Source organism: Pteropus medius, unplaced genomic scaffold (assembly GCF_902729225.1).
Source record: "Pteropus medius unplaced genomic scaffold, Ma_sr-lr_union100, whole genome shotgun sequence".
In the NCBI taxonomy this organism is placed as follows: Eukaryota; Metazoa; Chordata; class Mammalia; order Chiroptera; family Pteropodidae; genus Pteropus; species Pteropus medius.
Window position 1 is genome coordinate 1,303,501 of NW_024356397.1, and position 16,273 is coordinate 1,319,773.

Sequence of the window (16,273 nt, forward strand, 5' to 3'; positions counted from 1 at the left end):
TGCTTTGCAAATTTTGGTCATTTAAAAGAATTAAATAAGAAAAGAACTCATGAAAAAAAATAATAGAATCAATATGCCTGTCAGTTACATTAATTTTTGCCAGCCAAAAGTTCAGGGAAAGGAATTTTCAGCAATAAGCTCCTGACTCAAGGAATGTAGGCTCCAAAGTTCCTATGGAAAAGACTGAGTGGCTCACTGTTGCTGGGAGACAAAAGCAGCTGCTGCTTCAGTTGTTGGGCCAAACAAGATACTGGATCTGGAGCATCCTTGGTAAGAAAATAGGTCAAGTGGAAAGAAATGGATATAAATTCACTCATAGTAATGCTAATGAAGGGGTCGAGGGTAAACCAGCATTCCATCCCAGAGAGTAACAATATCAAAATAACCTTCTAAAAGCTTGTAGTCTTCAGCTTCATTAAGCTAGTTTCTATCTGATCATTTCATACTGGGAAAGATTCCATTCTTTGAAATGCTCTAGCAAAATACTGCACTCTCCAGTGAGTTATCCTGCCCCTTTCCTCCAAAGATGCCTATGTACATGATTACAGACATAAAATAATAGGTTCTGAGTTCTGCCTTTCAGTGGGAAAAATGGGTGTGATAAGTGGCTGGGCGTAGGTGACTTTTACTTCAGTATTAACAGAATTTGATCTGGGGAAAGTTCCTTGCAATGGTTCCTGAGTGTTAAAAACAATATTAAGCCTGCAGAAAAAGGACCAAAGGGAGTGAACTATTGTTTAGATTATTAAAGTTATTGTATTTCAGGTTAAACAACAACACAAACTTAACCAAACCCTAATTTGGATAGATTTTTATATAAAATATATAGTAGAATCATAGCATCATCTATTTGTAGTCAAGGTAAAAAGATTATATGAAGGGAACTAGGACTCTGCTATAGACCTGAATGTTGGTTTCGCTTTCAAACACAAAAATAGTTTCTTCTTTTAAAAGTGCAGTAGAATATCCCCCATTCATAATTGTAACTAATTTAGCATAAGCAAAAAAATGACTTCAGGAACATACCCAGGTTTTAAGATAGATTTCTAGGTAATGGGCCTGAAAGGCATTTTGATCGGAAGTTGATTTATTTTCCAACAATTTTAAATATAATTTCTCATCTGTGTGTAGATATATACAGGCACAAACACACATTCACACACAGTCATACACAAACACTTAACTTTCTATCAGATCAGGGTAATTTTATTGCAGGTCTCTTTTAGTATTGGCTAACAGAAAACCTATCCCCAACCTAACAGATTACACACATACACACAGCCATTTCCATACTTCCTCACAGTGAAAAGCCCTCTGACAAGATACCAGAAGGTCAAGAGAGACGATGTTTTAATGGCTGGGCCTTGAGAACAACTCTGGTTGCATTTAAATCTCAGTGCCAAATGCACTAAGGGTTCCCTGCCGCTATAATTTTTGGATCAGTCTCTTCAGGAATCAGGCCATGGAGAAAGCAGGATGGTTTCTCCCAATCTCTCCTACAAGCCACAGTGGTAAGACAAGATTTCTTTTTGTTCTTGGCTATCATTCCCATGATCATGTGCTTCCTTTTCCCTTAGGAACCACCCAAAGAAGAGTTAAGGGAAAAGATCAAAGAACCATTGCCTTGCCACTATTACAGGAGTTCTGCAGAATGGAAACCTGGAACAGATTCATTGGCTGATGATGCTGCTTAATAACATAATAGGAAAAAAAGTACTGGGGATGTTCAAAAAAGGAGTATATTTCCTTTCAGAATGTGAACTCAGAAGCTTATGTGAAATCAAAGCTTAGAGCCACCTTGGAAGACAGCTGTACCAAAGTCCAAATATTCCACTAACTCCTGAACTGGACTACCACGAGCCACTTCCATTTCTGGGCACATCATTTTCCTATTAAAAACTCCTACCTATTATTTGACCATCTTTTGATATTTTATAAAAACTGATCCCAGATTATAACCTTCAAAGGGTCTCTTATACAATTCCATAGAAATATTTCTGATTCTTGATGCTTAGAGCAGCTAATGAAGAGAGGTGCCTTTGACTCTCCAGCACCAAGAGGGTGCCTGCGTCAGTAGTATTTTGAACACTCTCTCCACAGCTACCTCAAACATCGGCTTAGGCTTCAAGGTTTCTCCATTCTGTTGCTGGGACTAAGAACTTAAAAAGATTCATAGAGGTGCCTCATCCAGGGATCACTACCAAAAACAAAACATGAAATGATCAGGTGAAAAAGGGTTGAGTCAGGAAAGGAGTGCAAGAAGCTGATCCCAAATAAAAAGACAAAATTAAGAAAAGAAAAACATTATGTATGTATATATAAACTAAAAGCAGAGCATACGAATGCTTAATCTGGTGGGAAGCCAAGACAACATCTATAGAAGCTTGATGTGTCACAACAAGGCTCAGCCATAAGGAAATAAGGCAATATAAAAAATTGACCAAGGTATTTTGGTCACAGAATGGTCTCCTTCCTCCTCCCAGCCAACCCCTGCAAATGCATCTCTATATATCTTTTATATATATATATTTATATATATATATAATATAGAATCTGTTTTTTGTTAAAAAGTATTTCAATGATCATATATATTTATCAAGGCATGATGGCTTTAGGAAAGGGGGGATCCATCATGAGGGAACTGAGAAGGGAAACCAGGGACAGGGAGGCTGGGGTAAGAAATATAAGAAGAAACTGTTTAGGGTCAAATGCTCAAAGGGTGGCACCAACAGAATTTTCACTAATGTTTCCCACTTTGAGGAGGTACTGATGATATAGGTAGGTGCCAGGACCCCATCTCTTCTTTTGTATCCCTCCCCCAATTCTTCCCACCACCATGCATTTTAATGCCTCATGGCTCTCTCTCCCACATGTCTCTTGGACCCATGCTACCTTGCATCCCAGGGTTGATGGGAATAGCCCATATGTCTGTGGCCCCGGTGCCTGATCTCAGAAGCCATTGCCACTGATATTAATGGACTGCAGATCTGCCACCTGCATAACGTTGATGCCACTGTTGGCAAGACGGGCAATACCCTCTGGACAGATGGCCTCCATAGCTACCATATTGGTAGTAATAAGGGCCGAAGAAGTGGTAGCGCCACTGCCTTCTGAACCTGCCCCACTGTCCAGGGGCAAAGTGCCCACACTCAGGGTTACACCTGGGCCTCCCTTCTTATTCTGGTGGGTCTTGATATGCTTTGACAGGTGGTCACTCCTCATGAAGCGCTTGGGACACTCAGGACAGGCAAATTTCTTTTCACCTAAGTAAAAAAGAGAAAGATAAAAAACTGACATCTCAGAAGTACAGGTATCTTGTCCAATTACTACTTTTAAACTTCTTAAGCAGAATAAGTCCAGGCTTAGAAAGTGATAAAAGCAAAAGAAAAAAGAAAAAAAAAAATCTGGTATCTTATGCTTTTTGAAGGAAGAAAAATAGGTAAAAAGGTTGGGGAGTAGATTTTGCTGGCCATATGTCTTCATACCACAAACCCCCAAGGAGAAAGTATCTGTGGTCCTGCATTCCCAGCTTAAGTCCCAAATTCACTCTTCTTGGATGAGCTTAACTGCCCACACCTTGAACCAAATATCCTGAGGGGAAGGGATCCATAGACTGGTTTAAGCCAATTATGGCCAATTCCTGGAGCTGGGGGTAAACCATATAACTAAGAATAGAGACAGGGGGATCGATTTCAAAGGAAAATTGGTATTCTGGTTCCCAGGAGGAGGGGAATTAAATGAAAAGAAAAAAAAAAGTTAGGGAGTATTCAGAAAGGAAAAAAAAAGCCAAAAAGGAAGGCAGGACTGAGACTAAGAAGAGTAATGAGGTCTTTCTTCAAAATCTCACTCAAAACCTAGCTCTTTCCTTCTTAAAGGTTTTCCGATTAAATCCAATTATATCTGTGATTCACACAGTCAGTTTCAAATGTAAGTTACTCAGTAATTTTAGTTATTTCATAGGTACATTTTGTGCCTTTCCATTCTGGTCTACTACTTTCTTTCTTCCCCAGGCTCCTGCTTACCTGTGTGTGTGCGTTTGTGCCTTTGTAGCTCATCCGAACGTGTGAAGCGTTTCCCACAGTATGGCCAGGTACACATAAATGGTCTCTCGCCTGTATGCCAGCGCAAGTGTGCCCGTAGGTGTGAGGTCTTGCCATATACTTTGCCACAGCCTTGAATGTGGCAAATATGCTGTTTCTTTTTGCCAGGATCCCCTGAGCCCCTGAAAGTGAGAATATAACTATTCACCATTCATTTTAGAGATAAAAATTAAAGAATCACAAAGTGTCAACAGTAATCATCCAACCTACTTGAAACTAACCCCAAACTTTTATTTTTGAAAGAAAGGCTTTTCTTTAGTATCAAAAGATAAATCTTTAGTCAATTCTGGTTCTTAACATCCAAAATTCAAGTTGTAGGTTTCCTCTCTACTGGCTATTTGCTCTTTTCTGCTTTCCTGTTGTTTAATCAATTTTCATGTTTAATATTTGAAAAAACAATCACTCTCAGAGTGACTTGTGAAGTCTGGAGGGCATTTTCTCATATTTTTCAGGAAGTTTAAATCTCAATACAAGCATTTTCCATAAGAACTACTGTGAATATGGTGATATTTTTGTCAAAGAACTTACTTAATGAGCAAAGTGTATTTCCATTTAAATATCTGTTGGAGAACTTTAAGGAAAATATATTATTTTACAACTATAGAACTTTTTTGGTAGCATATAGTCAAGAGCTCAATGGTGAAGATTAAAAGCTGAAAAGCTGGAGCAATACCAGGAACTTCAGTGGAAGAGGAAGATGGGCTGAATAAAACTCAAAAGAGGGATGTAAGAACCCGCGCTAATTCATGGCACGTAAAAAATAAATAAATAAATAAATGATCTCTATATGAAGCAGATCCTAAGCATCTCTCAGGTATTAGCTGTAAAATGTTTTTGCCAAATCAATTTGTTACATTAGTGGGCACCGGGGAAATTTCCAGGAGGGACTTTTCTTGAGTTGTAAGAGCACATATTAACAGAAGGAAAAAAACATGATGGAAATGAAATCACATTCAGGTGGAAATCAGATAATTTCCTTGAAAAATTTAAATCCACTTTAAGCTTTGTTAAAGGGAAACACTATTGTACTCACTGCTTCTGATTCAGGTTTTTGTAATGTAGGGTAACCTGCAAATAAATTATTTTTTGTTTTGATACTTTTCTTATTTTTGTGTTAATTTTTATTGGAACAAGATTTTAACAGATTTTTTTCAAACACATTTAAACATGTGTTTTTCAAACACAAACATATATGACTTTCTATTTTCTTTCAAAAGCAGTGAATTTAAGGAAAAGAATAGAACTTGTAACTCTCCAGAAATAATACTGAATAGTAGGTACTACTAATGAAAAAATTACTAGAACTTTGTTTTTCAGAACGTGTTAGATTCCCTGATGAAAGAACTGTTTCCATGGACTAAGCATTTTTGTCTATTTTGAGGGGAAAATGAGACTCTGGAAAACTCTTATTCTCACACAGCCACTGTAAAAACACATTACAGTAGGTACATTTTTTTTCTTTGAAAGGCTCTTTTACAAGTAAACACCTTGTTAAAACCACTTGAAACAGACATACAGTAACAATCATTAGACCAGCTGGCTCCACCTGATTTCTTTATCTCTAGGAAAAAGCAGGAACCTATTAAGCCCAAAGTCTTAGAGCTGATGAAAGGATCAGAGCTGGAACCAAGATCCTATAATATAACCTAATCGAATGTACTATACCTATCTCTGATTCCTCTGCAACACTGTCAACTCTTAAATGTTAAAAAATTAACACTCTTCTCACTTCTAAATCCATTCATTTTTTCTTCTTTGTACTACTCTTAAGATACTGGCTGAGTCAACTTACCTTCCTTCACTGTCTTTACAGTAGGGGCAGGTGCATGCTTCCCGCCGGGTCCTCCGACCAGCTTGGGGTTGGGGATCTGGGCTGTTCTCCCCTTCCTCTCCACCTGCTGTGTCATCATGTATTCCATCACCACCGGCTCCATGGAGGCCAAGCTGAGCTCCATGATCACCTGAAATAAAGAGTAAAGGGTCAAGGTGGGAAGTTGGGGATGTCATCAGAGCTGCAGGCAGCTCAATGACACTTTACATGTACATTTCTTCAAAGCTTTTAAGTCACATTCACTGACATCATTCCATACGTGAAATCTCAAGAACAGTCTTTGAAAATACAAAGAGCCAATAAGTATATGAAAACATGGTCAATCTCACTTAATTTTAAAAATGCAACTCTATAATGAACTTCTGTAATTTTTCACCTATCAAATTACAAAAAGTTAAAATGCTAAAAATGCACAGCATCAGCAGGGGTATGGGAAATAGGCATTTTTATATATAGGCGGTGATAAATTAGAACAACCTTTTTGAAGGCCAATTTGGCAATATTATTAAACATTTAAATGCATATCTTCAAAGTAATTCTATTTTGAACCAGCAATGTCCTATGGATATACTCATGAATATACAAAGACATGTGACAATAGTGTTTTCTATAACAACAAAAAACTGGAAACAATCAAAATGTACACTATTGAGGCACTAGTTAAAAAAATTATAATAAACTTATGCAATGGACTACTCATTAAAAAGAATGAGATAACAGTGTGTACTATTACAGAAAGATGCCCTATAAATCTCTTACTCATTCCCAGAGCTAAGGTGCTATGGAAGCAACCAAATGGAAATGACTAAAAAATGAGACTTTAAGAGATTCTAAACTAGAAATCATACAAAATCTGAGAGGGGAAACTTCCTGAAATGGGCAAAAATTTGCACTGAATATTCAACAGGGAATAATACATGTGTATTATAAATTTTGACACAATAAGGAAAGAGCTAGCTATATACCCCAGAATGGTTTTGGTTTGGGATGGGACGCTTTTCAGAATTTTAGAAAAAGGAATAAAATATAAAGCATACATTCTATTATGTCACTTAAATTCATTTATTTTTAAAGTTAAAATTTGTATAAAATCACTAATTTCTGTCCTGGATAAATTAAAATAGATAAATGTTATAAAGTTCCAGTTTTTCAAACTTTTAAAACTTGCAACCCAAAGTAAAAAATATATTTGACATTATGACCTAGTACATACACATATAACTGAAACAAAAGTTTCATGAACAATGCTTTATAATAAGCAGAGTATTCTTAAATTTTCCATACTCAAATTTTTTTTTCCTTAATGCTGGTCATGACCCAGTACATTGATTTCATGAACCACTAATGGGCTGGTTACACTTGACATTTTCAAACACTGTTCTAGGCCAGTGGAAAAAAGAAACATTTTAAAGGAATAGATGACATTCTTCTCAGGTTTTCAAAGCGTCACTTATCAATAAGTATTCACCTATAAAAACACCTTACAAATAAATTAATGACTCTATCCATATTTAAGATTTCTATAAATGGAGTGTTGAATTGGCCTGCTTTGTTTTATCTTTTATAAATAAGGAAACTAAGTAAATGGGGTAGATCAGACTTACCAACTAAAATCTAGGCTCTTCATTTTACTTCTGTACTTTATTCTTTACAGCTTATCAACATAATTTTGAGTTACTATGCCTAATAATAAGCTTTCCTGCTCACTCTACAACTTCAAACATCATCAGCCTATGGCATTAAAATAAATTTAATTTGAATGTTTTGAGTTTCATGATATTGCCAGAGCTAAAACTGGGAATTACTAGAGTACAGGGTTAAGATAGGTTTTAAAGTAAAACAGACCTAGATATGAGTTCCTGTACCACCATCTAATTAGCTTCTAACAGTAAGTAATCTCATAGTTACTGTGAAAAACAAATGAAATAAAACGTTTTATTAGACAGTATTTGTCATATAGCAAACATTCAATACATTGTAGCTAATGTTATTAGGAAAGTATCTTGTGGGAAAACCACAGTGAGAAATCACAGAATAATATATACACCAATATTTTGTTTAATCAACTTGCCTTAAAAACTAGTATGTGTCATTGAGTGGAAACTCTCCCTAGTGGGGGATGGAGAATGTATCCTTTGAAATAAACCCACATAGCTCAGCAGACAAGGCTAGTTAGAATGCTAGCTCATATCACCAATGGTACCTACCAAAAATTACCTTCAGAAAAGAAATTTATGAAACTGTAGATCCAGCTATCTACAACAGGTCTTTACAATCAAGATAAAATGGTGGTGCACATAAACAAATCATTTTCTCTGACCTATTTTCCAAGCTAACCTAACTCTATTAAAATTTTAGAAGCAATTCATTAATCCCCAAAGTTCTCCCTGTCCCAATCAACTGGAAAGAGGCAAACTTTTCTCCACACCACTGAAACATAAGAATAACATTTTGGACAGGACATAATTCAGTAAAGAGAGAAACAAAGAAATACTTAGAAACTGAGACTCTCTCAAATGATTACAAAATAGACAGTCAAAAGTAATATCCTCCTGGACTCCCACCATGATTTCAAAGTACTTTTTAAAATATGAAAGCTGAGAATGGGGTTAGATAAAATTAACCATTTTGAATTTCGCTTAACAAAAAGGAACGGAACATCGACAAAATATCAACACCAGACCAGAATCTCTTTCCAGCCTCTTTTAGTAACAGTTTTAGAAAAAGAACAGTTTTATCTTAAAATGTACTGGGTTAAGCAATGAAATAAATTAAAGATTTTCCTTTCCACGATGAAAATAACCAGTAAACCAAAGGCACAGTTTAATGACAGTTTTGCCCAGCCCAGTGGTTGCTTCTAGTATCAGTTTCTGAAATAGCTGTGGCAGTTACATATTTTTTAAGTTTCCTCAAAGTGAAGAAGTGTGCTAAAGTCATGAACTTGCAAAAAGACTACTATGATAAGTCAAACACCCTATTTTTTTCTGAGAAAAAACTTACGCAATACTAAAATAAGATGAAATATAAACCTCCTTAATAATTTTCAAAAGGTTGGTTCCCATATACTTCCCTATTCATCTGCTCTCTGGAATGACTTTGGGAATATTGTGTACTTTAATTCAGTAAGTATTAATATAGTAAAACTTAATTTTAAAACTATACTTATATTAAGTGCATTTGGGGTTTTCTGAACATGTTTCATTTTGCACAGATTTAATCCAGAGAAGTACATCTCAGATCACAAAGTGTTTGTATGTTCGGCCATGTTGAAACAGAATACTGGTAACATCACTTAGGCATGAGGAACATCAGGTATCCAGACTATTACTTCAAATCAAGAAATAAAAACATCTCTAGTAACAGAGATAGAGAGTTCATAATACATGGTGCTTTATCTTTTAAAATAATGCTAATTTACTAATCTGGTTTCCTAGTCCAAAGTGAATTAGAGGTAGCAAATTAGAGAAAAAGGAATAGAAGAATTGTACTTTAATGACAGAAAAACTGGTAACTAGGAGTAATAAAATGTAATACTAAAATACACAGATAGATGGCCCCCAAATTCATCCCTATACTAACTACATGGTTACTCTTGAGATACAGTTTAATGTAGGAAAGACAGGATAAATGCTTGGCTCTGTCAATTACTGGTTTTCGAAATACTCAGTTGTTTTCCTAGAATTCTTAAAAAGTGACAATGAGTTTTTCTTTTCTTAAAAATCAAGTTTATTGAGATATAATTTACAAACAATGAAAATTCAACTGGCGTCATTTTGCTCCCCAGGAGACATCTGACATGTATGGAGACATTTTTGTCTGTTAGGTCTGGTATCCAGTGCTGCTAAACACTTCTACAATGCACAGGACAGCCTGTCCCTCCCCTAGAATGAAGAATTATCCAGTTCAAAATGTCAATAGAGCCAGGGATGAGAAACATGGTTTAGAGAATTGTATACAGTAAGTAGTGTAATACAAGCAAGATACAGACTATTTCTATCACCTCAAATAGTTCCCTCACACCCTTCTGCAATAATTCTTCTTTGCATTAATATAAACTCATGCATTTAAACATATTTGATACTTCAATCAACGGCAGTTTTTATCGTCATTGATGCTCAAACAGTTGGCCATAAAAAAAATATCAAGTTGGCTCCTGTGTCCTTTGATATTAATTTCTTGCTCTAGATCTAGAATCAGCTATTTCTTCAACTATTCTTAGTTTCTTTTAATAGGAAATTAGTATTTAGATACTGCAATTTGGTTCCCTAAGTCATTTTAGTTATCTGAAGCTCTAATGGGCTCCATAAAGAGTAATCATGTGAATATTATTTCCCAAATTCTTATATGTTAGTACAAAATTGTGGTCTTTATACTTGGAGGTCTATTTGTCTGGATGTCAAATTCTTGGTTCATATTTTACTGCCTTGATTCTCTTAAATGTTAATCCATTGTATTCTGACACTAAACATGCCAAAAAGTCTAATGATAATCCATTTTCCTTCTTTTATAAATGGTTAGGTCTTTTTTTACATTAGGGTGCCCAAATGATTTTTTCCCCTTAAAATCCACTGGTTTTACTATGCTATGTCTCATTGTTGGCTATTCTGGGTCAAGTTCCCTGGGTACACTTTGGGAAAGTTATCTTTGTTCCATGGGTTTCATTGTTTCTTCCTTGAGGACTTCATTCATATAAATGTTGGTTCTTTTTAGCCTATATTATTTTTTCTCAATCCCTTGTACCTCTTTTTTGTTTATTTTAAAAGATTCCCTTTCTACTACATATAAAAGTTAATTTTGTTTTACTTTGTCTTTATTTTATTGAGTCATTATCTATTGTGCTTATTTATGTTCTTTTTAATTTCATCTTTATTTCTAAGGCAATTTTTTCTTATTTCCATTTTTTTACTAAAGTCTGTCACTTCTCTTTTCAAATGCTCCTTTTCTCCAATCACCTCATTTCTGAGATGTATCTAACTTGAATTTGTACTTTCACTACTTCTATTATTTCCTTAAATTCTTTTAGCTGATTATGAATTTTCATCTATTTTGTAGGCATGTCTTTCCAGGGTCCTTTCACTGAGGAAGTGTTTTTCTGCTTCTTTCTGTTGTTAGTATCTTTTGCTAGTTAGTAGTAACATTATATGGATTCAAACTCATTTTTAAAGCAAAGTCAGTTTTCCTGAAATTCAGGAGCAAGGGGTAGGAGGTAGGATAACTTTTCCAATCTTCATGGCTTTAGAGATTCTTTTTCTTCTATTTTTGCAAAGTAATAAAAACAAAAACAACAAACAACTCTTCATTCTGATATCTACCCCTCTGCTCTCTTTTGTCTTGTCCTTTTCTTTCTCCCTATCTTGCTCAATGCGGATTCTACTAGAAGTTTCTCCTCAGTTCTAAGCTTCCTGTTAAAACTTCAGTATGCTAATTTCAAAAGCCGTCAGACTCTATCTCCATTCCCTTGTACTCATCCTCTAAGTGAATCCTGCTGAACCCTGTTCCCAGTTCATTCTAGATGTTCTCCAGTGAATACCTGTCAGTGATTTAGAGGTTTTCCTGTTCTCAGGAGCATCAGAAGCCCTGTTGCATCCCTCTGCTTCCTCCCCTTCCCAAATGCCAATAATATGTAGATCTTATAGTTTGTTCCCACCAGCTGTTCATTGTAGATATAAGGTTTCCTTACAGAGTATTTGGTTTTGCTATCCTAGTTTCTCCAACTGTTGTAATTTTTCATTTTGTTACAATGTTAGACTTACAGAAACATTACAAAGATAGAAAGTTCTTGTATATTCTTCACCCAGCTTCCCTTGATGTTAACATCTTACATAACCAAGGTACATTAGTCAAAACTAATAAATTAATATTGGTACAATACTAACAACTATAGACGTTTTTGGATTTCACCAGTTTTTCCACTAGCATCCTTACTTTCTTCCAGGATTCCATCCAAGTATTTAGTTGTCATGTCTCCTTAGGCTCCTCCAATCTATCTCAGTGTCTCAGTCATTTATGACCTTGACAATTTTGAAGAAAATTGGTTGGTATTTTGTAGAATGTCCCTTAATTTGATTTGTTTGATGTTTTTCTCATTAGACTGAAGTTACAGGTTTTGGAGAAGAATATTGATACAAATGAAGTGCCCTTCTCATCACATCACATTAGCAGGTACGTATCAACATACTGTTTTTAGGAGAGAGCTCCAGAAAGATTAAAATAACTGGTTGCCAACATCACGTTCTCACAATTTTCAGTAAGTTTTAAAAGGTAAGTTTAAAATAAAGCTGCCATCATCTAAAAAAATTTATTTAGGTGGACTCCTCATTTACTATTTGCGGTTGTTTCAGTGGTATGTGTAAATATGGGCAGTAGGTTATGGTGCTCAACAGCAGTTAACACTACTTGTTCCCAGTTTTCATTCTCTCCTTCTTCCTGCCTAAAAGCTGCCTGACTTTGTTTGGGGTAACAATATGCCAGGTTAAAAATATTCCCCTTCCCAGATTCCTTTCCAGATAAGGAGTAGCCAAGTGACAAGATCTTGATCAATCAGGTATAAAGTGAAATTGCTGGGTAAGACTTTCAGAAAAGTTCTCTAAATTGGAACAACTAAGCTTGCTTCCTCTTTTATCGAACTTCATCTTTCTCTCCTTTATCCTGTCTAGAAAAAGGTCACAATGACAAAAATTAGAGTAGCTGCCTTGCAAGCATGACAACTGTCCCATTCTAAGGCAAAAGTGAATATGATTGGGGTTCCTTCTGTTAACTGGAGCTGCAACACCAACCTTGGACACACCACCTCCAGACTTCATGTTCTATGAGAACAATAAACCTCCACCTAATTAAGCCACTGCAATAGATCTTTTCGTACATACAGCTAAATGCATTCCCTAACTACATATATAAAAAAGGAAACTATGTTTTGTTAAAGTGTGTCATGACTAGTCATGTTGGGCATATCAATTTTATTGACTGTGCAGTCTACATCTCGGTATGTCCTACCAATATTTCGTGTCACTGTTTTTCATGTGTCCAATTGATAAGAGCCTTTAATTTTCTTTGTCCAATTTCCAGAACTATGCTACAAGTGAAAAAGCATCTAACAAAAAATTCTAATGATTTTATATTAAATTAGACCACACAAGAACAAAGAACAGGCACCAGAAACTTATTTCCTTCTGCTCCAGAATGCAAACCCTTGCTAATTCATTAGTAACTTGTGCTCTATACAAATCCATATAGCCATACTTCTAAAACTTCTTTCTTCTCCATTAAAACTTTCCTGATTATAGAATTACTACAGCATATTTTATATCCATATGTGTAAGTTATAATTTATAGGCTTTGCTATATATAAACTATATAAACTTCCTTTAGGGTTTATCCCTACAGTGTCCTATACCATGTGAACTCCCTGAGGGAAAACTGTAAAAATGTTCAGTAATTATTTACTATCTATTGTTCCAGGAACATATTAAGCTCTGAAGACTCAAAGAAATGGTTCTTGGTGTTGAAGAGCTTGTAGTTCACCAGAGAAGAGAGAAACAGGTATTTTAAAGATAATAATATAAATATTATGGAAAAAGCCATTCAAAGGATGTTCTAGAATTGAAAAGGGTAATTTCCTTAGCTTGGAATTTCAGAGGCGGCTTGCTTCCTAGAAGAGCTGACATTTGGGTCAAACTTTAAAGAATGTATAGAAGTTAGCCAGGTGAAGAATGTTGGCAAGGAAAGGGTGTCCCAGGAAGAGGGAACACTATTAGCAGAATAAAGGAATGTAGTGGAGTAAAACATGGTATGTGGAACAAAGGTAGAGTAGAGAGAGAAGACAAAGTGGAGATGAACTTCAAAACAGATATTAGATAAAAGATAGACATTTAAATGATTGATTTTTTTAAAAAAAAAGTGATGGTAGGCAGAGTATGGAGAGAGACACACTTTCATACAACTTCTAGTAGCATGAGTGCACAAAAACATACAGCAGGGAAACAGCTTGGTGTGTATGCAGGGTATTTTGGCATTTGACCAAGTCTTGAAAATGTGACTAATTTTTAACCCAGCACATATACTTCTAGGAATAAGGACAGGTGCCAGATACTATATTATAGTCTGGGGATAGTTAGATATAATTCTGGCCATGACAAAGCTTCTATCTCACTGGAAAGACACAAAATGAAATCAACAATTATTTTTATTTATTTTTTTTAGAGTAGAAAAGTTTTATTAGAAGGTAAAGTACACTTCCAGACATGGAAGCAGGCCTGAGCAAGAGAAGCGTGGCTCAAAAAAAAAAAAGCTAAATCAAACAATTATAATATCTGCCCTATAATTTGTATAATAAAGTACTAATAAAATATCCTGATAAAAGAAGTTTAAGAGTTGGGAGGGGCAGTGTCAGAAGAAAGAAAAGTGAAATATTCTGGGCTGTTCCATTAAATAATGGTGAGAAATAATAAAGGTCTAAAGCAGGGCAGGGATTCAAGTGAAGAGAAAGGCTTGGATAAAAAATATGTAAGAATAAAAAAATGCAAGATTTAGTGGCCAAATACTTGGAATTTCAAAGTTTCTGGAATATAAGTGAAACAGCAAAATTGTTAAGGATATTAACAAAAGAGAGGCAACAAATATGTTTAAGAACTTTCAAAGATACAGACTAAGAAACTCATTAAAGCTGAATCTAATCCAGTAACTCTACTCCTAAGTATATAACCAAAACATATGTCCACAAAAAAAAACTTATACAGAAATGTTCACAGTAGCATTATTCATAATAGCCCAAAATGAAAATAACTCAAATGTGTATCAACTCATGAATGGATAAACAAAATGTGGTATATTCACACAATGAAATATTATTTGGCAATATAAAAGAATGAAATACTGACACATGGTACAACATGGATGAACCTTGAAATCATTATGCTAAGTGAAAGAAGCCAGTCACAAAAGACTACATATTGTACAAATTCATTTCTATGAAATGACCAGAATTGGCAAATCCACTGAGGTGGCAAGGAGATTAGTGGCTGCCTTGGACTGGGGATGAGAAGTAGAAATGACAGCTAATGGGCCATGTGGTGTTTCTTCTTGGGGGTGATGAAAATGTTCTTAGATTAGACTGTGGTGGTAGCTGCACAATTCTGAATATACTAAAATCCACTGAACTACATATTTTAAATGGGTGAATTATATGGTATATAAATTGTAGTTCAATAAAACTGTTTTAAAAAGCAAACTATAGTTTAAAAAAAATTTTTTTTAAAAGGAAGGAAGAGAAAATGTTCAAAATGGAAAATTGAAAATAAAAAAGAAACAACAGAAACAACCTACATTGTGAGGGAGCACCATTAGAGTAAAGGGGAAAAATATATATATTTATTTAAATTAAACAAATCTTTATTGTACTTTTGCTGTTTGCTACACACTAACATTAGGTGCTACAGTCAAGGAGCCAAAATCTAGTGAGATAACACACAAGAGAGAAAGAGGTATCTTCAATTGCTTTTCTGTTCTAGATGTCAAGAGGCTCAAAGACAAACCTTATGTTCAAAATAACTGCAGGTACCTCCACCCTTATCACACTTCAAAAATAATACTGGGCAGATAAAGTTCAATGTTTACAAAAATGTCTGGAAAGAAAGACTGGCAAAAAAACAAAAAACAAAAAGCACTAACACTGGTTTCTTTAAATAATAGGTTGCCTTCTTTATATTTTTCCAAATAAAATATAATGAAAAATAGAGGGGAGTTGAATATATACACACATGTTTAAATATGAAGAAAACAATTATCAAACTTTTAGAAGGCATGTGAAAGAAATCATACACAAAAAAATCATTTGACATATAAAAATGAAAAGCATCTGTTATTTAAAAAAGCAAGCAAGAGCTTGAGGAAGTTATTTTCAGCAAATTTTAAAAAAGAATTTCTTTATTTAAAAAAAGAGCTCAAGCAAGTTCCTAAGATTATTATTATCATGCCAGTAAATACATCAACTGATATAACTTGTAAACAAGCAGAAGGAAAAATATTCAACCTCACTAGTAAGCAAAACATAAAAACATTTGGGAAAAGGTCAGAGTCCATAAAAATGTTCATCATTGGAAAAAATCACTTGAAAAGATATTCATGGACAAATTATTTACAACAGCAACACAAGAAATAAGTTAAATGTAAATAATAAGGAAACTGTTAAATAACCTGATAGAATATTAAGCAGTCAGTAAAATTTATGGTTAAGTGAAATATAACAACTTGGAAAAAATCCTTATGCCATATCACTGAATAAACAAAGGAACAAATTACATACATACTAGAATAAAGCTATGCTAAAGAAATATATACGTTAAAA

The 16,273-nt window shown here is 34.8% G+C and overlaps 1 protein-coding gene across 1 annotated transcript in view; it reads right to left on the bottom strand.

The window, feature by feature from the left end:
* Positions 1-1,184: 1,184 nt before the first annotated feature.
* SP1 (Sp1 transcription factor) overlaps positions 1,185-16,273 on the bottom strand; it is a 31,250-nt gene continuing 16,161 nt past the window's right edge. Inside the window, exons 4-6 of the mRNA XM_039862182.1 lie at positions 5,893-6,061; positions 4,023-4,222; positions 1,185-3,263 (exon numbers count right to left, since the gene is read on the bottom strand). Of these exons, the coding sequence (XP_039718116.1) occupies positions 2,950-3,263; positions 4,023-4,222; positions 5,893-6,061 (683 nt within the window). The 3' untranslated portion in view covers positions 1,185-2,949. The remainder of the gene's footprint in view (positions 3,264-4,022; positions 4,223-5,892; positions 6,062-16,273) is intronic.